The 18,520-nt window shown below is 37.0% G+C and overlaps 4 protein-coding genes across 5 annotated transcripts; 2 read left to right on the forward strand and 2 right to left on the reverse strand.

Moving 5' to 3' along the window:
- Positions 1 to 695: 695 nt before the first annotated feature.
- Positions 696 to 4,695, reverse strand: LOC103474954 (post-GPI attachment to proteins factor 2-like). Its single transcript, XM_008426249.2, has 6 exons — positions 4,444 to 4,695; positions 4,035 to 4,208; positions 2,542 to 2,791; positions 2,260 to 2,366; positions 2,050 to 2,158; positions 696 to 1,731 (listed from the first exon to the last, which is right to left on the reverse strand). The coding sequence occupies exons 2-6, from the start codon at positions 4,200 to 4,202 to the stop codon at positions 1,601 to 1,603; spliced, it is 765 nt and encodes a 254-aa protein (XP_008424471.1). The 5' UTR covers positions 4,203 to 4,208; positions 4,444 to 4,695; the 3' UTR covers positions 696 to 1,600.
- A 197-nt stretch (positions 4,696 to 4,892) lies between these two features.
- Positions 4,893 to 10,488, forward strand: LOC103474955 (neuronal acetylcholine receptor subunit alpha-9-like). Of its 2 annotated transcripts, none has more exons than XM_017308421.1 (5): positions 4,893 to 4,973; positions 6,922 to 7,067; positions 7,180 to 7,334; positions 7,609 to 8,141; positions 8,243 to 10,239. In XM_017308421.1, the coding sequence occupies exons 2-5, from the start codon at positions 6,972 to 6,974 to the stop codon at positions 8,932 to 8,934; spliced, it is 1,476 nt and encodes a 491-aa protein (XP_017163910.1). In that variant the 5' UTR covers positions 4,893 to 4,973; positions 6,922 to 6,971; the 3' UTR covers positions 8,935 to 10,239. The 2 variants fall into 2 exon arrangements, with proteins under 2 accessions (XP_017163910.1, XP_008424472.1); XM_008426250.2 differs by lacking the exon at positions 4,893 to 4,973 and adding an exon at positions 5,385 to 5,505 and having other exon boundaries at positions 8,243 to 10,488.
- A 128-nt stretch (positions 10,489 to 10,616) lies between these two features.
- LOC103474956 (olfactory receptor 52N4-like) lies at positions 10,617 to 12,664 on the reverse strand. The gene is made up of 2 exons (XM_008426252.2): positions 12,088 to 12,664; positions 10,617 to 11,783 (listed from the first exon to the last, which is right to left on the reverse strand). The coding sequence occupies exon 2, from the start codon at positions 11,759 to 11,761 to the stop codon at positions 10,823 to 10,825; it is 939 nt and encodes a 312-aa protein (XP_008424474.1). The 5' UTR covers positions 11,762 to 11,783; positions 12,088 to 12,664; the 3' UTR covers positions 10,617 to 10,822.
- Positions 12,665 to 14,476: 1,812 nt separating this feature from the next.
- On the forward strand, positions 14,477 to 17,174 carry LOC103474957 (olfactory receptor 52J3-like). The gene has a single exon (XM_008426253.2). It carries the CDS (start codon positions 15,709 to 15,711, stop codon positions 16,642 to 16,644), a length of 936 nt encoding a protein of 311 aa, XP_008424475.1. The 5' UTR covers positions 14,477 to 15,708; the 3' UTR covers positions 16,645 to 17,174.
- Positions 17,175 to 18,520: the final 1,346 nt, after the last annotated feature.

The following is an 18,520-nucleotide window of genomic DNA, read 5'->3' on the forward strand; positions in this document are numbered from 1 at the left end:
TATTATTATTATTATTATTATTATTATTATTATTATTATTTTAGCAAAGCCAAAAAACTTAGTATGGTGCAATTATTTAAACATACAACATTATGTAAAAAACGTTTTGCTACTTGTTGAGCAAGATCAGATTGAAGGTTTTCAAGTGGCCAAGATCAATTTTATTTATTTTAAATTATTTTTTAATTTCCTGCTGAATTGTTTGGATCCTGCTTTTACTAATCTGCATTTCTTCTGGTCGTGGAAATAACCTACTTTTTTTAATGTTTCTAAGTGAAAACTCTGAGATTAGAGTTAGCAAAGTTGTGCAACAGTGCCCTTTAAACAGGATCGAGAATTTGAGTTTGTTATGCAAACATTACGAGAACTGTGTAGAAAGAATAAATGCAGAGATGGACGGATCGGTAGGCTGACAGATTAGATGTTAGATGATGAACACAGCGGCATCAAATTCAGTCCTTTACAGCCCTTGGATTAATGGAGAAACAACTTAAATGGACGGATGCGCAGAGTTGGGTGTAATGGTGTGTGAGATAATACTCCACGGAAAACATCTGTGACGTACAATCATGTTCAGAGACAGTGAGCCATCTAGTGGACACAATGAAGCATTGCAGAACCCTTCAAGCGAATGATTTCTCATTTTAAAATCCCAATTTTCCAATTCCTAGGGAAAAATAATGAAAAGGCTCCTATATTTTTAAACATTTTAATATGTGGGATCTTGTTTAATTCATGGAGTCCAACAAAACCACTGTAGTTTTTTTAAATTCTAAATAAAAATGAATACATTCTGGAAATTGTTGAAACATATATTTTTTTTTTAGATCTCTTTAAAAAGAGTTTCTTATTCAAATAAGCAAATTGTTAAAGGGGTGAGTCCAGCACATTTTAAGCAGCATACTGTAATATGCCATACATTTACTGTTATTTTAAACAAGCATCACTGTTAGTGTTGTATTCCACAGAGAAAGGTGTCCCTCCGTGACAAATACGTCATTAACAACGCGTAATGTAAAAGGTTCAAATGACAGATAACATCTGACTTTTGTCATCTATGGCAATCTGGAGGTATGTGCCATTTTATTGGTGATCAATGAAAGTAAGTTTATTTTTGAGCAGAGAAACTAATATTATTTTGGGTGTAAATGCTTATTATAAAACACAACTGGAACACCTCTTCCAGGTCTCAACAACAATATGAATAATATATTTGGTGAAAGATATAAAATCTGTGTTTGAAGCAATTACTTCTGAGGATGTATTCAGATTACTAAAACACATCTACTGTACTTTGGCAGACATACAGCACTTGCTGTACTTGCTGTGCTTGATGTCAAAGTAAAATTTCACATCACCTATAATAATGTGTGAAATTGAAGGCAACCATTGAACAAAAGCTGTCCCTCCATCCATCATGTATATATGTGTGTATCATCTGTTTGCACTTGACTGACATTAACACACTTTAAGCTCTTAAGAATAGTCCTTATGAAAAAATGTGGAAAAGCCCATCCCAATCTTCTTCAACCGGATCGCTGCCATCTTCATCATGTGGTTTAGTGCCGGCACATTTATCATGCTCATCTTTAGGTTCTAGTCAGAAGTCTTTATCCTCAAAGGAGGAAATGACCACAACCTCCCGACTCTTGAAATCCCACACTGCTGTCAGATGGAAGGCCATATTGGAGAAGACGACAAGGTACTCAAACAGCGCAAAAAAGGTGTAACCTGTAAAGAACACAGATATCACACATGCATGTGTTGGTCAGCATTTTATAGTGTTTATAACACAGATACACTACTTGACAAAAAAATACCCATCACTATTTTTGTCTCATTACAAGTTGAAATCACATATCCATTCCACACTTTTCCTATTTTTATTTGTTGAAATAGCTTTAAAACATGTTTAATTTCTATTTCCCTTAGTAATCATCACATCTTTGTGGTGTTTATGCAAAACTTTAGGTTTATGTCTTGTGTGAATTTTGTCAACTTTTGTGTCAGCGTTTTAAAATATTAAACATAACACAAGGTAAAACTTACTTCCTGATTCACAGTACATGTTGTGTTTCCAGTAGAAGAATCCAGCAAAAGCACAGAAGCAAACATTGAGGAGTAAGAAGCGAACCTTCCAGTGATGAGACTTGGCATCCTTTAAGGAAGAAAAAAGACATCAGAAACAAGGCTCAAATACTGCAGCTAAAGTAGGTAGATTTAATTGCATTGTGGTGTTTTATATTTACTATTCTTTACCTCGGGACTCAACGAATACTTCTTAATTGATCTCCACAAACGGCAGGTTATCAGCATGTAGATAAGCGAACTCACAATGAAGAGGACGAAACCTTCCTTATGCACAACTGAACAGGGAGGGAGGAGAAAACATGTTCAGAAACAGGCAGCAAAATATTCTACATGATGACTCAGTAACAAAATAATTGCTAAATTAGTAAAGACATGTATGACGGAAGACTCCACCATCAAAAGAAAAAACTGGATGCATGTCTGATGGTACTTTACAGCTGGAGCACTCACAGTATGTCTCATTAGATGACACATATGTAAGAAGCAGCAGGCCCAGGTTCTCAAAAATGGAAAAGGTCAAGTTCAAGCAGCTGAGCGCGCTCTCGGAGGACCTGGCAGCAAAGCGGGACTTGTAGAACCTGAAGTAGGTAAAGGCCACCAGAAGCCTCGGGGCAGAGTGCAGTCCGATGCAGAACCGCCAGATGTGGCACTCAGGACTGAGGCTGATAGAGGCACTGATGGATGGCAGGTAGTTGGGCACCTAAAGACAAAGAAGGAGGAATGTATTCTAGTTTTTCACACAGGTGAAGAATGTGACAAGTAAAACTAAACAAAATATAATAAGAATAAGAATAAGAAGAAAATATCTAAGAAAAACGTATAAAATCTCAGTTTCATTTTGTTACAACTGGATAATGTGACAGTGAAAAATTTTGAATTAAAAAACCAACAACCTTCTATAAATAAGTGAAAATGCTTTAATGTGGGAAGAACACATGGGTACATTTTTAATGTAAACTCTCTGCTTCTCTCTGTGTTTTGATCAAATGATAGTAAGGTTGAGATTTCTGCTGGCAAACCAAACAGGTGGGTTTAATGTAAGGCAAATAATGCATATAAAGAAAATTACTCAGTGCACACTGTTAAGTGCAGTAGAGGATTTGTGATGCCATGATTTGTGTAAAATGTAACAGAAAGTTGCTTGATATTTTTGCTTAATTAAATAACTAACTCTTTAGTACTCTTTATGACTAAATGTACTCAAATGAAAAGTTAAAAAATATTTAAAAATATTTAAGAAGTACTAGAGCAACTGAGGCCTGCACAGTGGCGCAGTTGGTAGAGCTGTTCCCGGCCGCGGTCTTTCTGCATGGAGTTTGCATGTTCTCCCTGTGCATGGTGGGTTTTCTCCGGGTTCTCCGGTTTCCTCCCACAGTCCAAAAACATGACTGTTAGGTTAATGGGGCTCTCTAAATTGCCCCGAGGTGTGAGTGTGTGTGTGTGCATGGTTGTTTGTCCTGTGTGTCTCTGTGTTGCCCTGTGACAGACTGGCGACCTGTCCAGGGTGACCCCGCCTCTCGCCTGGAACGTTAGCTGGAGTTGGGCACCAGCAACCCTCCCGACCCCATTAAGGGACAAGGGTGTAAAGAAAATTGATGGATGGATGGATGGATGGATGGATGGATGGATGGATGGATGGATGGATGGATGGATGGATGGATGGATGGATGGATGGATGGATGGATGGATNTGGATGGATGGATGGATGGATGGATGGATGGATGGATGGATGGATGGATGGATGGATGGATGGATGGATGGATGGATGGATGGATGGATGGATGGGTGGGCAAAAAAGGGCAAAGGTCATTTTCATTTCACAAAAGAAAATGATTTCTTATTACCATTAGTAATAATGGTAATGATAATGGTTTCTTGGTAATAAGAAACAGTTTCTAATAAAAGAACCATTTTCAGAAAGCTGTTGGATAATGACAAATTACCTGGCAATGTGTACCAGTAGCATCTTCAAAGTGAAAGAGAGATGATATCGAGACGCAAGTGATGAGTCCTAACAGTGGCAGGCACACAGTAACAACAATACAAGTGGCGAACGATATCCTGATGACCAGGGGCCTCTCATAGCCCAAAATGTTTGAGCCTTGGATCATTTTACCCTGCAAGCGGATAAAAATAAATAAAATAAAATTAATCACATCGTCACAAAAGTGGCAACATGTTTCTATTTACAGAAAATTCTGCATGCATGATAAATATTTACTGTTATAATAATTAGCAGTGTGCATGCCATGCCCGACTAGGATTTGAATCATGAAGTAGTCATTTTTATTCTGATAAATTCATTCATGCATGGCTTGTTTCTAAAAACGATACACTCTGTAAAACCCTTACCTCCACCCAGCTCACTGCTGCCCAGCAGGCGCTGCAGTTTACAACTGGTTCAACAATAACAATGTCAGTGCGCGAAGGAGCCGCAAATCTGTGATCCCATCGAGCCAGGAAGAAGAGACTGGGCCGTCATCCAGCCATCTTCAGTTCCTAAACGTTCATCTTTATGGTTTTATCCAGGTGTTCCTAACAGATGACAGTAGGCCTGAGGATGCTGCTGTCATCCTTGCGCGGAAGATAGCGGGAGGAAAAACGTGAGTGGGAGGAGAATGGCAGTTTCCGGAAGAGACGGCGAGCAGTGAACAAGATGTGTCAAAATAATACATAGAATGGTTTTAATAATATGCGAAAACATGTCACAGCAACTGATCAAAGGTGTGCAACATAATGAAGTAAAATACTGCGTCAGCAGCGCTTTGCTTCTGGACGCTCTCCGCGGTGCTGAAAAACAATCAAAAGACGGATTTCCTTTGTCCTTCATCAGTTCGCTCTTCGTTTGTGTGACGGCTTGTTTAAGTGATTTACACTGTGCGGTATGTATTTTATAATTTCTTTTGTTTTCTTTTTTAAAGCCCCTATAAATCCAATGCTCGCATTAGCCCACGCCTCCGGAAGACTGCGTCACGTATTGGCATGCGTGCGTAGGATCTACTAGTGCAGTTATCAAAACTAACAATCTGCATAAACCGAATATTTGCGCTGACGTGGGGAGGCAGACGTTACACACGCTACTGCAGGAATAAGCGCTATTATTATTATTATTATTATTATTATTATTATTATTATTATTATTATTATTATTATTATTATTATTATTATTATTATTATTATTATTATTATTANTATTATTATTATTATTATTATTATTATTATTATTATTATTATTATTATTATTATTATTATTATTATTATTATTATTATTATTATTATTATTATTAAGGAAATTGGTTTAGCACCGAACAACTCAAAAAGGGTCCTTGGCCGCAGATTCTTTGCTTTGGAAAATGTTACGTTGGAGAAGTCCGACTTTACTTCATTCATTTCTATTCTTAAGTGCCATGACAAGTAAGTTTCTTTTTTTTAAAAAAGTTTTTATAGAATATAAATATCCTTTATTGTCGTACAAGGAGGGGGTTTCTGTGCATCAGCTGCAAAGTAACAGGCAATAACAGCAAAGAGTTCCAGAAAAATCTAAAAAATAAAAAAATACGAAAAATACTGTAAATTAAAATACCGTTGAATTATTATTTTTTTATTTCAGTATTTCAATTTACAAAATAGAACTCGTAACACACACTGGGGTCTGCCATAGCAATGCAAAGTACCTGCTTGATCTCATGACATTACCGCGGTACCATGGCGACATAATTAGCCGACAAAAATCCCCCAAGAACTTCACAGGAATGAAGCCAAGTCTTGAAATATCATGAAAATCCAATGATCTTCAAGATTTTCTGTGTCGTCATAGTTTTAGCTGGAGACACCATTTAAATTTTCTTTTGTAAATATGTCCATGTTGTGTTAGGATAAGATGGTATATTAATAATCTTGCAGTTTTTCCACATGTTGCGTTTAAATGCCCCAAAGTTTTAGAGAGCTTTTATATTTCATAGTGTAACTGAGTGCCGACGAGCTTGAGCTGTGGTTTTCAAACCTTTTCTGCTTAAGATAATTCCTGTGTCCTCCACCCCAACAATCACCGTCAAAAAACAATCCATTATGCTCAGGAAATGGCAATAAGTCGCGATAATCAATTGGAACCAGGACTAAGGTTTGTTTCTCCCACAATCTTTTAAATGTTTAATTTCAGATTCCTATATAGTTGATTCTCTCTGTGGCTTAACTTAAGCACCCATCATAAGAATAAACAAAAAACTGAATTGTTATTTTCTATCATGTGATATACATTTATTCTCATATCCCCTCCTCTTATCCTCAAGCCTTTTTCAGAGTTCTCAAACGTGTGACCTGTTTATAAGAGATTGTGCTGCAATAATCCCACAGACAAGCTGTCCAGCTGAGGGGCTTTATTTAAACTGTTTTAGGGTTGACATCTGGACTGCACAAATCCATTTCTGCAGCCAAAGCGGTAACTTTTCATCCATTGTTGGTGCTGTAGATTCACCTTGTCCTATTAAATTCATTTTCAAATTTATAAAAATTTCTTTTTAACATAAAATCAAATTTTCATAAACTCTATTTTTAGACACTTCCAGAAAGGGATTGTAGTCTATCATTCGCTTTACATCCCCCCTACACATCTGTCAGGCAATCACATTTTCTGTCATGTTTCTCTTCTTGTCCACTCTATCATGTGTGTATGTCGATGCCCTGAAATGCAAAGAAACACATTGTTTAATCTCCCTTGGAATCCTCCCTGCAAATGTCTGTCCTTTATGTTTTAACATCAATCAAAATCAACAGAACGTATAATTATTTACTTAATGCAAAATTCTACGTTTGTTTTTATTTCTGTCCAAGCATGCGAAGGTGCATATGCCAAATATGCCCAAAAGCTTCTGACGGACCTAATGACCAACTACACAAGTGCGCTGAGGCCTGTGGAGGACACAAATAACATCCTGAATGTGACTCTGCAGGTTACACTCTCACAAATCATCGACATGGTAAAACACCAGAGCACAAACATTAAGGATGCGTTTCAACTCAACTTTTTCCTGTTTGAAAGGATTACATAACATGCCTTTTAATACCCATTTTCTTTTTTTTTTTTTACAGGATGAGAGGAATCAAATTTTGACTGCTTATTTGTGGATAAGGCAAGTCTGGTTTGATGCGCACCTCAGATGGAATAAAGATGAGTACGATGGACTCGACACCATCCGTATTCCTGGTAGTTATGTATGGAGACCTGATATAGTTCTGTATAACAGGTAGGTTGGACAGGCGTTGATAGTTCAGTTACTTATAAATTTGGTGAACAGATCCTGCCAAAATTGTCAATAAACATAGAAATTAAGAAAAATGGCCCTCAAAAACATTACACTGACTGACCAGCTGTTGACAAAAACAACTGAGAAAATCTAACTTGCAAAAACACTTAAAAAGTTAACACTCTTACAAATCAAGTCTTTTCTTTCTGGAATGCATGGCTGTGAACAATATTGCCTTAATTTACTTGTTGAGATAAGCTGACTGTTTTTCCAGCGCAGACAACCATTTTACCGGCCCGATGGATACCAACGTGGTGATCCGGCACGACGGCCAGATGATGTGGGATTCCCCTGCTATCACAAAGAGCTCATGCAAAGTGGACGTGTCCTTTTTCCCCTTCGATGGGCAACAGTGCAGGTTCACTTACGGCTCCTGGACCTACAATGGAAACCAGCTGGACATCCTGAACGCCATGGAGAGCGCCGACCTGGCTGACCTGGTGGAAAACGTGGAGTGGGAAGTTCTCGGCATGCCGGCAAAGAAGAATATTGTTCAGTATGGATGCTGTGCAGACCCATACCCAGACGTGACCTACACGCTGAAGCTGAAGAGAAGAGCTTCCTTTTATGTTTTCAACCTCCTCATACCGTGTGTGATGATCTCTTTTCTGGCTCCGCTGGGTTTCTACCTGCCTGCTGATTCTGGGGAAAAGGTTTCTTTGGGTGTCACTGTGCTGCTGGCACTCACCGTCTTCCAGCTGCTGGTTGCAGAAATTATGCCACCTTCTGAGAACGTGCCACTAATTGGTGAGAAAAATAATGTATGTTCAAATCCCACTTTACACAATTGCAACATGCAAACACATGGCACAAATGTTTTATTTTTCTTGCCTTTTTAACCTCTACAGGAAAATATTACATTGCAACGATGACAATGATCACAGCCTCCACTGCCCTGACCATCTTTATCATGAACATTCATCACTGCGGCCCAGACGCCAAGCCCGTTCCCAAGTGGGCTAAGAGAGTCATTCTGCAGTACATGGCCAGGATGTGTTTTGTCTATGAAGTTGGGGAGAACTGCATGTCTGCAGAGTCAGAGAGACAGGAACCTGCACTTGTAAGCAACACCAGCTGCACCATGAACGGACTGGTGTGTCCAGGAAGAGAGGACGACTGCATCATCAAAAGTGGTCAGGAATTGGCTGGATCCGTCACCACAGAGGAGAGAGAAGAAATGGATCAAATCCTAAGTCCATTAGGATCAATAAGGAGGAATCCAACAAACCATAACAGCACTTGGAGGAATGGCATCTTCTTGGACTGTGGGGAGTCAGGGGATCCGGTGAGATGCAGGAAGGGAGGCGTGAGTGATGTAGAGAGAAAAGATGACAGGATTTCCTGTAACACTCATCCTAACGATGGGCCACTGCTACATAACATTCAATACATCGCCAACTGTTACAGAGATCAGAGGGCCACACAGAAACGGACTGGGGAGTGGAAGAAAGTAGCCAAAGTTCTAGATCGCTTTTTCATGTGGATGTTTTTTATAATGGTGTTTTTCATGAGCCTCCTTATCATGGGCAAAGCTGTTTAATCAGCACTGCTTTTATTTGATTGTTAAAACTGCTTTAAAGTCTCGATTCCAAATGATAAAATGAGATCTTTAAGAAAGATGTGACACATATTTTTATTCGCAGACAATAAATGGCAAATTTTGTTAGCAAATCAAGAACAAATGTATACTATATTTGTTTTTACCTCGGGTAAATTTTCTTCTTGTTCTTAAGTAATAGAATACCGAGCTCTTTTTGTAAATTAGAGAGAGAAATTTTTGTATGTAACATAAGAAAGTGGTGTCTGACATTATGGCAGTACCTTGAAAAGGTATTCATTAACCTAACATTTTTAGAGTTTTTTGTCATATACAACTGTCATGTTTGACGTTTAGAAGAGACTAAAATGCAGCAGGACGGAGGCAGATGGAGAATGAAGATGAATTTAATTATGAACAGAAAAACTTACATTACATGACGCCTCTGTCACAGAGGCATCAGAGTGACAGGAGCAGAAAGTGTCAATATAACGGAAATTTAAATGAAGAACAAAGAAAACCGATGAGCTTATATACATTGGTAGAAATGACAAAACAATGAGACCTAATTAGAGGCAAACCAAGCTGAGAGAAAGAGTAGACAGAGGTGAACCAGGTGATAGATATGAGATACACAATTCAAACACACCTGAATAATCGTTATCAGGCCTCTGCAGAGCTGAACGGAATACGGATGAGTAAATTAAGCTATTCAATTCAGGTGTGTCAGAGTAGAGATGCATCTAAAAGTTGGTTGCAGGATTAGAGGATTGTATTGCATGGTTTTTTTTGTCACTGTCCCAATGTATGAATACAAGGTTCATTGATGGACATTAATGGATAAAAATGATTCATGGAAATTGACATCAGCACCATGTTTAACCCTGTTTTTTTAAATACCCATAAGAGGTTACAGTCATGGGATAGGCAATGTACAATTTCCATGTTAGTTCTAAGTTTTTGAACAATTTGAGTTTCTATACATACCATTTTGCCCATGCCATGTTTAGTACATCTGATATTTACTGACATTTTTAGTCAAAGCTCAAAGAACATAATGATTTATTAAGTCTAGCATTGTTTTTTATAATATTTAATAATAGCCAAAAAGTAACTAAAAATGGTTTAAATAAAAGTCATTAGTGACTTTGCATCTGGTTAAAATAATATTGTGAATGAATAACAACAATAAGGGAGATTATGTTATAGTTTAAAAGAAAAATTTTTGCATCTTCTGTACGTGGCTTGAAAAAAAAAAAGTAAGCATACTGCGGTGATAATAAATAAAAGAACATGCACAATACATCTAAAAACTATCTGCTGATTTCAGATGTAAAAGCAGAAGGCATAAGCAATTGGCAATGTGTCAGAAATGATTTATTAAGCTGTTGCTATTGTTGCAGAAAACTCAAATTTAACTGACAACTCACTCAAATTTATCAGAATGTTCCCGCAGTTTGAGAAAAGGAGAGTTTCTCACTGTTCCTCATACATTTTAGCTAGAAATGGAGTTCATCTTTTAACACAGTTCATTTTTAGAGGTCATTAAGTCATTTAACCACAAATCTTTAGCCACAGTAGTACTCCATAGCCGACTGCTCATTCAAAGTCCAATTAATAGAATATTTTCATGACAGGTCAAAATACAGAGTAGCACAGGGTAATTTACCAAATTGACCAAAAATATGGAAGTTGTTGCTTATTCACTGTGTGCTACAGTGATTTAAAAAAGAAGAGTTCCCAATTAGAGTGCCAACAGAGTGCATCAGAATATACATCAGATATAGAAATATAAATTGAAAATGTCTCACAATCCTATAAGCTCTAAGCTTTTAATTAAATTAGGGCACTGGCCTAGTAAAAATGTAAAAATGCAGAGGAAAATAAACATCTAGATGGAAATTACAGTTTTTCTTTTGAGTATTTGTGTAATCTTATCTCGTAATGATCTTGTTTGTAGTCCATAAATAATAGGATTTAAATTGGCAGGCACGACATGAAATAAAATATATGCAATCTTTCTTAGGTCTGGATAATCTGGAAATCGGTGCAATATAATAGATAGGAACCCTGACCAGAGCATAATCAGATAAAGAATGAGGTGGCTTGAGCAGGTTTGAAGCGCTCGGTTATTCATTTCCTTGTTTTTCTTCATCCAGCAGATGATAGCTATTCTGATGTAAGTAGCAGTGATGCCTCCAATCGAACAAGTAAACAGCAGCACCGTAAAAAACAGACCATATATGTTATTAATGGACACGTCCTCACAAGAAAGCTTGAACAGTGATGGATTGTCACAGAAGGCGTTTTGTATAATTGATCTGCAGCGGGACAGCTTGCCTGTGAGACCTAAGAGCACAGACACTAGGAGTAAAGAAACGCCCCAGGCAGTGGCAGACAGGCCGATCACAGCTTTATTAGTCATGATGGAGCTGTACCTCAGAGGGTGGCAGATTGCCACGTATCTGTCGATAGCCATGATAACAAGAATCATGTGCAATGCAGATCCAAAGGTGTGGCTGTGAAAAGCTTGAAGCAAACACTGGTTGTAGGTGATGAAACGTTTGGTGGACAGGACATGAGCCATAAGCTGAGGCAGCAGGACTGTGTTGCCGATCAGGTCATTCACAGACAAGTTACAGAAGAGGAAGTACATGGGCTGGTGCAAACTCTTTTCCTTTATGATAAGTGTGAGAACGCCGACGTTAGAAAAGAGCAGAGTGGAGTATACGAACAAAAGTAAAAAAAACAGAGGGTATATGTACTCTGGAGATATTTCAAATCCTCGGATCTCCAGGATATCAGATGGCATTGTAGTATTTTCCCCCATTTTTATTCATATGGTGAAAAATCTAAAAAAAAAAAAAAAAGTACATTGCAACAAGTTAATTCACATAAAACTATTGCACACTGACCAAAGTGAAACATGTAATTGTGTACTAAAAGATATTTATAAATCTTATTTTATTTATTGACTCAGTAAAAACACTTTCAGATCACTCCATGTTCTTTCACCAAGTTGTAAGCCATCATCTGAGCAGAAATGTTATCTGTAATGTCTTACCAGTTACATTACTAATATAAATTAGGAGGGAAAATACATGCAGATTAAATTGATTTCAAGTAAAAAATATTAATCAGAAGCAACATGCTTACCTTTTTTCTTGACATACATGTGTAATAGAAGTACTCTACAAAACCCCAAAACTGCTGATGCCAGACTGAGGAATGTCTGCAAACATAAATACTTTGCTGGGGTAGGAGTGATTCCCAAGTTAATTACATGTTGACATTTAATTTCCTTTTATGGGTTAGTAGAGCTGGATTATGTCATGCCTTTAAGTGAGAAGGATTTTCCCACATGTCCAGATGTGGGATTCTTTAGAACGTAAGTTTTCCTCATTGCATTAAGACATGTTTTACTTGTTTACAGTATTACCAGGATAGAATAACAAAACAGCAAAACAAAACAAATCAACACTTGGCATCTTTAAGTAAGCTTACAATAAAGATGTTGTGCAGGAAAATGCTTGGTTTGGCTATGAATAGGCAAAATGAGTTTTTAGCAAAGGTGGCAATTTTGATCAAAGTTACCAAGTCGGGCAAATATAACCAAACAGCTCTAAGTCTCTGTAAATCTTGGCTTTATGAATACCTTCCTGGTAAAGTGTGGTTTTATAAAACACACTTCATTCACTACAGAACACTTATTAAAACATTGACATTCTCAAACCACTACTTATACATATCACAAACACAAACAGTTTCTTCTCCTCAGAATATGAGTTTATTGACAAAATATCTCAATTTCCAGAAAAAAAAAATATTTTAACTAGCTAGAAACATTAAGCTAAGCTTCTAAGTAAAAGTGAAACAAACAAAAACACATAAAAAAACAAATGAGAATAAACCAAAACCAATAACCCATTTGGGCAGTTCATTTTCAATGTGTCAACTAACCATGACAGTTATTGCTACGATTGAACAAGCAGGCTTACCAAAAATTGAACAAAAATTAAACATATACACACACTCTGGCTGATAGAGATTTTTTGGTATTATCATTTTGTTGTTACTTTAGTTCATATTCAGGTTAAAGTGTTCTCTTGTTTAAACTGTATGTGTGAACTGACCTGGAAGTCACAGCTGCCTGTTATCTTCATGTGAAACAGTTTGACCGAGATTTGAACCGGGCTCAGATCAGGGGCCAGATGTTAAATTGTTTTACGACCTTTGCTTTGTTTAGGTAAAATGTTTTACGACCTTTGCTGTTTTTCCTCTGCTGTCTATCTTGCCTATCCTCCCTCTTTGAAGTTTGAGAATAAAAGACAAGCTGTATCCAAAGAGAAGCAGAACGCWCTGTGAACAGCTCTGAGAAGCAGTTGACAGAGTCTTCTCCTTTTGCTTGCAGAAGTTTAGTCATAAATTCATATACGTTGTCTGTGGTTCTTTTATGTAGGTTCTAGGAAAATACCTATCACTGGCCCTTGTTATGGCCTTCTGTTGTGAGAACTCCCAGAAAATGTCTCACATAAAACTCACAAACAACAACAAACATGCTCTAAAATGTGATATGACACAAGTGATAAAATGATTCATATGCAGTAAAGTAAGAAAGATGCAACAAAATGAGTAAAAGATCAGCATGACCATGAAATCATCATCAGTTTAATAGAGTTAGTTTCTCTGGGGTAAAATGATTAGCTTTTCCCGATGTCCCAACTGTGCTTTTGTGGTCTCTGTTCCCTGTGGACTAAGATGACCACTCCAGTGTTCTGTTTCAATTAAATATGCTGCTGGAACAAAACGACATAAATGGTCTCATTAACGAGACATTTTTGCTTATTTTGTAACCACTGTTGCTCATTTCATTTAGTAAATGACACACTAGGAAGTTTTCAAAGTTGCCTCATTTGCCAACTTAACTGATTTACATGATGCCTCCCAAGAGAGTTGTTGGAGAACGTCCCTTAGAGGGAAATAACATTTACATTAGATGGAGGTACGAGGTGCTTAGCATTTGTCCAGGGATTAATTATTTTGTGAGACAGTTAATAACAATAATTTAATCACATCTCAAAGGGCCTCATTATTAAGAGTGTTTTGACAGCATAATGAAACAACCGATTGATGCAATTTTTCCATGTTGAAGAGCGTTATGTCACAGATGTCTAACAGTTTGCTCCCATCAAATGTTTTTCATAAACCACAATTTAAAAAATAATAATTGTGGTTTATCCAGCTTAGGTAATACCTGAGCTGATTTGTAAATTCGATGCAAAGTATTTTGACTAGAGTTGCAGCCACCAACGTTGCTTTACAGCAGGAAGATCTGAGGTTCCAAAACGCTGTAATTTCTGTAGAGTAGAAGTGTCCAAACATTTTGCCCTGAAGGCCAAAACTGTCTAGTTGAAAGCACTTGGATGCCACTTTTTTAAGTTAGTAAATAAATGTATTGTGTATTTGTTTTACTTTGTGCAATAATAAACTAAACATACGGCATTTTATTTAAATGAACAAAAAAGATTTTGTAGAAGAGAGAAAATTTGTAAATCACTTTTTATATGTGAGAGCATATAAAAAGTCTAACATCTGTTTTTATTAGCAGAGAGACATTTTCTAATTTTTTGAGTGTGTTGTGGGCTACAATTTTTTCAGCAATGCTTGCTGTATTAGCCAATAGGCTGTGTAAAAGTGTAAAAGTTGCTGAATTTTTATACTTCCAATAACAAGAAAATTAAGACGAATGCAGAAGCCTGGTTAAAAAATGAGAAATGCTTTTTGCTGTACCTAAAATGTTGTTGCTTTAAGAAAATGTTATTTGTCTGTGAAAAGATGGAAAGAAAAGTGTCCATCTGAATCAAACACTTGTGCTTGCAGGTCAGATTTGCATCTTTCTAGAATTGAGGGCCACTCATAATCCTTTAGAGGGCCTCACTTTGGACGCTGCAATAATCTGCTGTAAAGTAAAAGAGACAGCGCAAGAAATACACGGTGGTCCAGAAGGAGTGAATGCTGTAATCTGCAGGGATTCATTAGAAAGCTTTTTAAACTAATTTTAGCAGTGCATTATTCTTAATGCACTATTTGATAACTAGGATTAATTGGAATGTATGTGTGTTTGAACTGAAATTGCATTTGTTGTTAAGTCCCTCAAGATGACATTTGTTGTGAATTGGTGATACATAAAGAAATTGAACTGAATTGTCCATTTCAGAGTCAAGCCACGCTGAGTACATGCTGGTGGAAAGGAGCAAAAATTGTCAGCTTTGCTTGTTTGGTCTACAAGCAGCTTTCTGTTTGCAAGGCAGACAGGTTTAACTTTGAAAGTTTCCCACTTGCAACTCTGACTTCAGAAGACTGGTTCTGAAGAAACTTGTACATTTAAGCATAAACTACATCCTATATTACATCATGTAGAACCGATGTAGATTTGTGCTTCTGCTGTTTAAAAAATGTCTACCAGACTGAAGATACATGAAAAGATGTTTGCTGAGGTAATCCTTGTTCTAAGAAGTTGGAGAAGTGCTGATCTAAAGCCTTTCAATTGTTATGTTACTGTTTATCCTGCAAGGCCCCTGATAATCCCTGAGGTAAATAGTGATGGAAACGAGGAAGTGAGAAACAATAAAACAAGCGATGCACGGCAGTCATTACCAGTCCAACCTGCCATTTAGTGAAACATGAAGTGTGTTAACTGTTACTTCTCCAAATTCTGGCTTGATTTCAAATAATGGGTATAAACGATTGTTTTCTATCTCGATCAATCTTATTAAAATGGAAAACAGCTCATTTGGAATCAATTCTCCACTAACACTGGAGACGTTTTTTATTCCACCTGGAGGAAAGTATCCAATATTTTTGTTTGGTCTAGCCGTTTACTTGTTTGGAATGTCATGCAACCTGACTCTGATATCTTTGATTATTCTGAAGAAAAACCTTCACAAGCCCATGTATTTTATCCTGATTAGTCTGCCGGTGAATGATCTAATAGGAATAACTGCCATGCTTCCAAAAGTACTTTCAAATATTGTTACAGAGACTCGGGAAGTTTCCTATCCGCTCTGTGTTCTACAAGCTTTTCTTCTGCACATGTGCGCCGGTGGAATTCTGTTTGTTCTTGCAGCAATGGCGTTTGATCGCTACATTGCCATCTGTATGCCATTACGCTACAGCTCTGTCATGACTCCAAGGATTGTTGCTCTTATTATTTTCCTGGTTTGGAGTTCTGACTTTGTCTGTATCCTGTCACTATTTTCTCTCCAGTCAGGGCTGCCCAGGTGCAGATCTGTAATACTGAGCGTGTTTTGTGACAACCAGTCTCTCCTGAAGCTCACGTGTGGGAACTTAATCCTCAGCAACATAATTGGGCTATTTATCACAGTTTTCATACAAGTTTTAAGTATGTCTATTCAGGCCTATTCTTACTTTAAAATTCTGGTTGCATGTCTGAGTAGGAAGCAATCTGATGCAAAGGCGAAAGCAGTGAACACGTGTGTTGCACAGGTGGTTATTCTTGTCATGTTTGAGATAGCAGGAACTTTCACTGTGTTATCGCACAGGTTCCAAAATATTTCCCCTGACTTACAAAAGGTAATGGGGATGCTAATGTTTATTTTGCCTCCACTTATTAACCCTATTGTGTATGGCCTCTATACCAGCGAAATACGCAGAACCTTCCTGAGTGTCTTCAAGAGCAGAATATCTTCCTGAATTTCACTCAGATCCTGGAGAACTTTTATTTACTAATCTTGTATCACAAATAGTCACAAATTTAACAAGGCAGAAATCTAAACCTACATTGTGCTGAAAAACAATCAGAAACCTGATGTGAATGATCCATAACAAATCTGTAGTTTATGTTTTTATGAATCCATAATAAAAACGCTGTTTTTATTACCGTGTATGAAAAGTTGTTTTCATTTTACTCTTGTTTGGAGAAGGTATTTCATGGGAAGCGTCATGTTTTTTCAATCAAAATTTCGTGCGGTTTATTATGTTTGCAATTTTCAATCCTGATATGATACTATGAGCAAAAGTTTATTTTATAGAACTGGAAACAATGGTGACCTGTAAAATGTTGTTGTTCTTTTAGTTACATGTAAGACTTTTTTTTATGACTGTGTAAATTATGAGTGGTTTTGTCCATAATTTAACATGTAAGACCTTTGAAATTATTATATGCAAAACATCTAAAATGAACTAATCCCAAATACAATTTTTCAATGTTTTTTGAACCATTTATGTTTTTCATATAAAAGAAAGCTGTGTGTTTTAAACAAAATAATGTAAATAAACAAGATGTCAAATATGATGATGCTATAATAAAAATGGACTTTCTAAAACAAAGTTCAAGGTCGAAATCATTTCATTTTTTTTCTTATTCACGGATTACTCCACATCCATACAAAACGGTTCACATTGTAGGTTAGTACAGTTTTGCTCTTGAGGTGAAATTAGGCCCTGAAACTCAATACACATTTGAAATGATACTGAATCGTGATCGAAAAATCTGAGAAGGGGACACATTTAGATCTAAATTGCAGTGAGTACTTTAGATTTTCTAATTTAGAAAATGTCATATGCTCTGGTGGATTTACACTGCTGAAGGGAGTCCTCTCAAAATACAGCAACTTTCACATAGAAAATGTACTTCAAGGAATGAATAATAATTCTACAGTGGACTGAAATAGGATGATTTTCAGTTTAATTGTCTCTGACTGGTGACTTGCCCTTCAAAACAAAAAATAATAAATCCAATCTTTATTTTTCCAAACAGAGTAAATGAGTAAAAAGCTAATGCTAACATGCAAACGGTTGATTTAGGCAGCAAGAGTGAGAGAGAGCTACACTTTCAACAAGACATGTAAGCTAAACCAAGTACAGCAACATTGATCTGTTTTATCCATATTAGTCTTTTAGCTTCTGCTATAAAACATGCAGCACTTGGAATTACTTGAAATACAGTGTCTGTTGATTTTATCTTGTTAATGCCATATAATTATGCTGATTGGTTTCAGTTTCTGTGCTCACCACAGTACTGCCCTTCTCAAAGTGTTCAGCGATTTCCACATAAATACAGACTATGGAAGAACCACAGTTGGACCTCAGTGGAACACTTGACATGGTTGACCATGACATATTATCGAAATGACCGGAAAGCTGGGCTGGACTCTGTGGTACACTGGTTCAAGTTTTACCTAAAGGACAGGGACTTTCTTCTTTATCAATAGGTAACTTCTCATCGAAGCAGTTACATGTGGGGTACCCCAAAGTCCAGTTTATCTTTGGACCTAAAGAGGAACATTCAAGAGTCAGCTGCTTCAGTTATTAAAGGTAGAAACTAGTGATCTGGTCTGAAATCTGGGTGTAGTGATGGAATCAGACCTAAACCATTATAGACACATAAAGACAGTTACAAAGTCAGACTTCTAGCATTACTATTGTCCCAATAAGATTGTTAGAAACACAATCGTGTGTTTATCTTTAGTTTAAATGATTACTGACCACTTGAATTGGTCACAGGTCTGTATAAAAAGTCAGACAGCTGTAGCTGATACAGAACGTTGCTGCTCATGTTCTAAAACTA

The sequence above is a fragment of the Poecilia reticulata genome, linkage group LG13 (genome assembly GCF_000633615.1).
Source record: "Poecilia reticulata strain Guanapo linkage group LG13, Guppy_female_1.0+MT, whole genome shotgun sequence".
Lineage (NCBI taxonomy): Eukaryota > Metazoa > Chordata > Actinopteri > Cyprinodontiformes > Poeciliidae > Poecilia > Poecilia reticulata.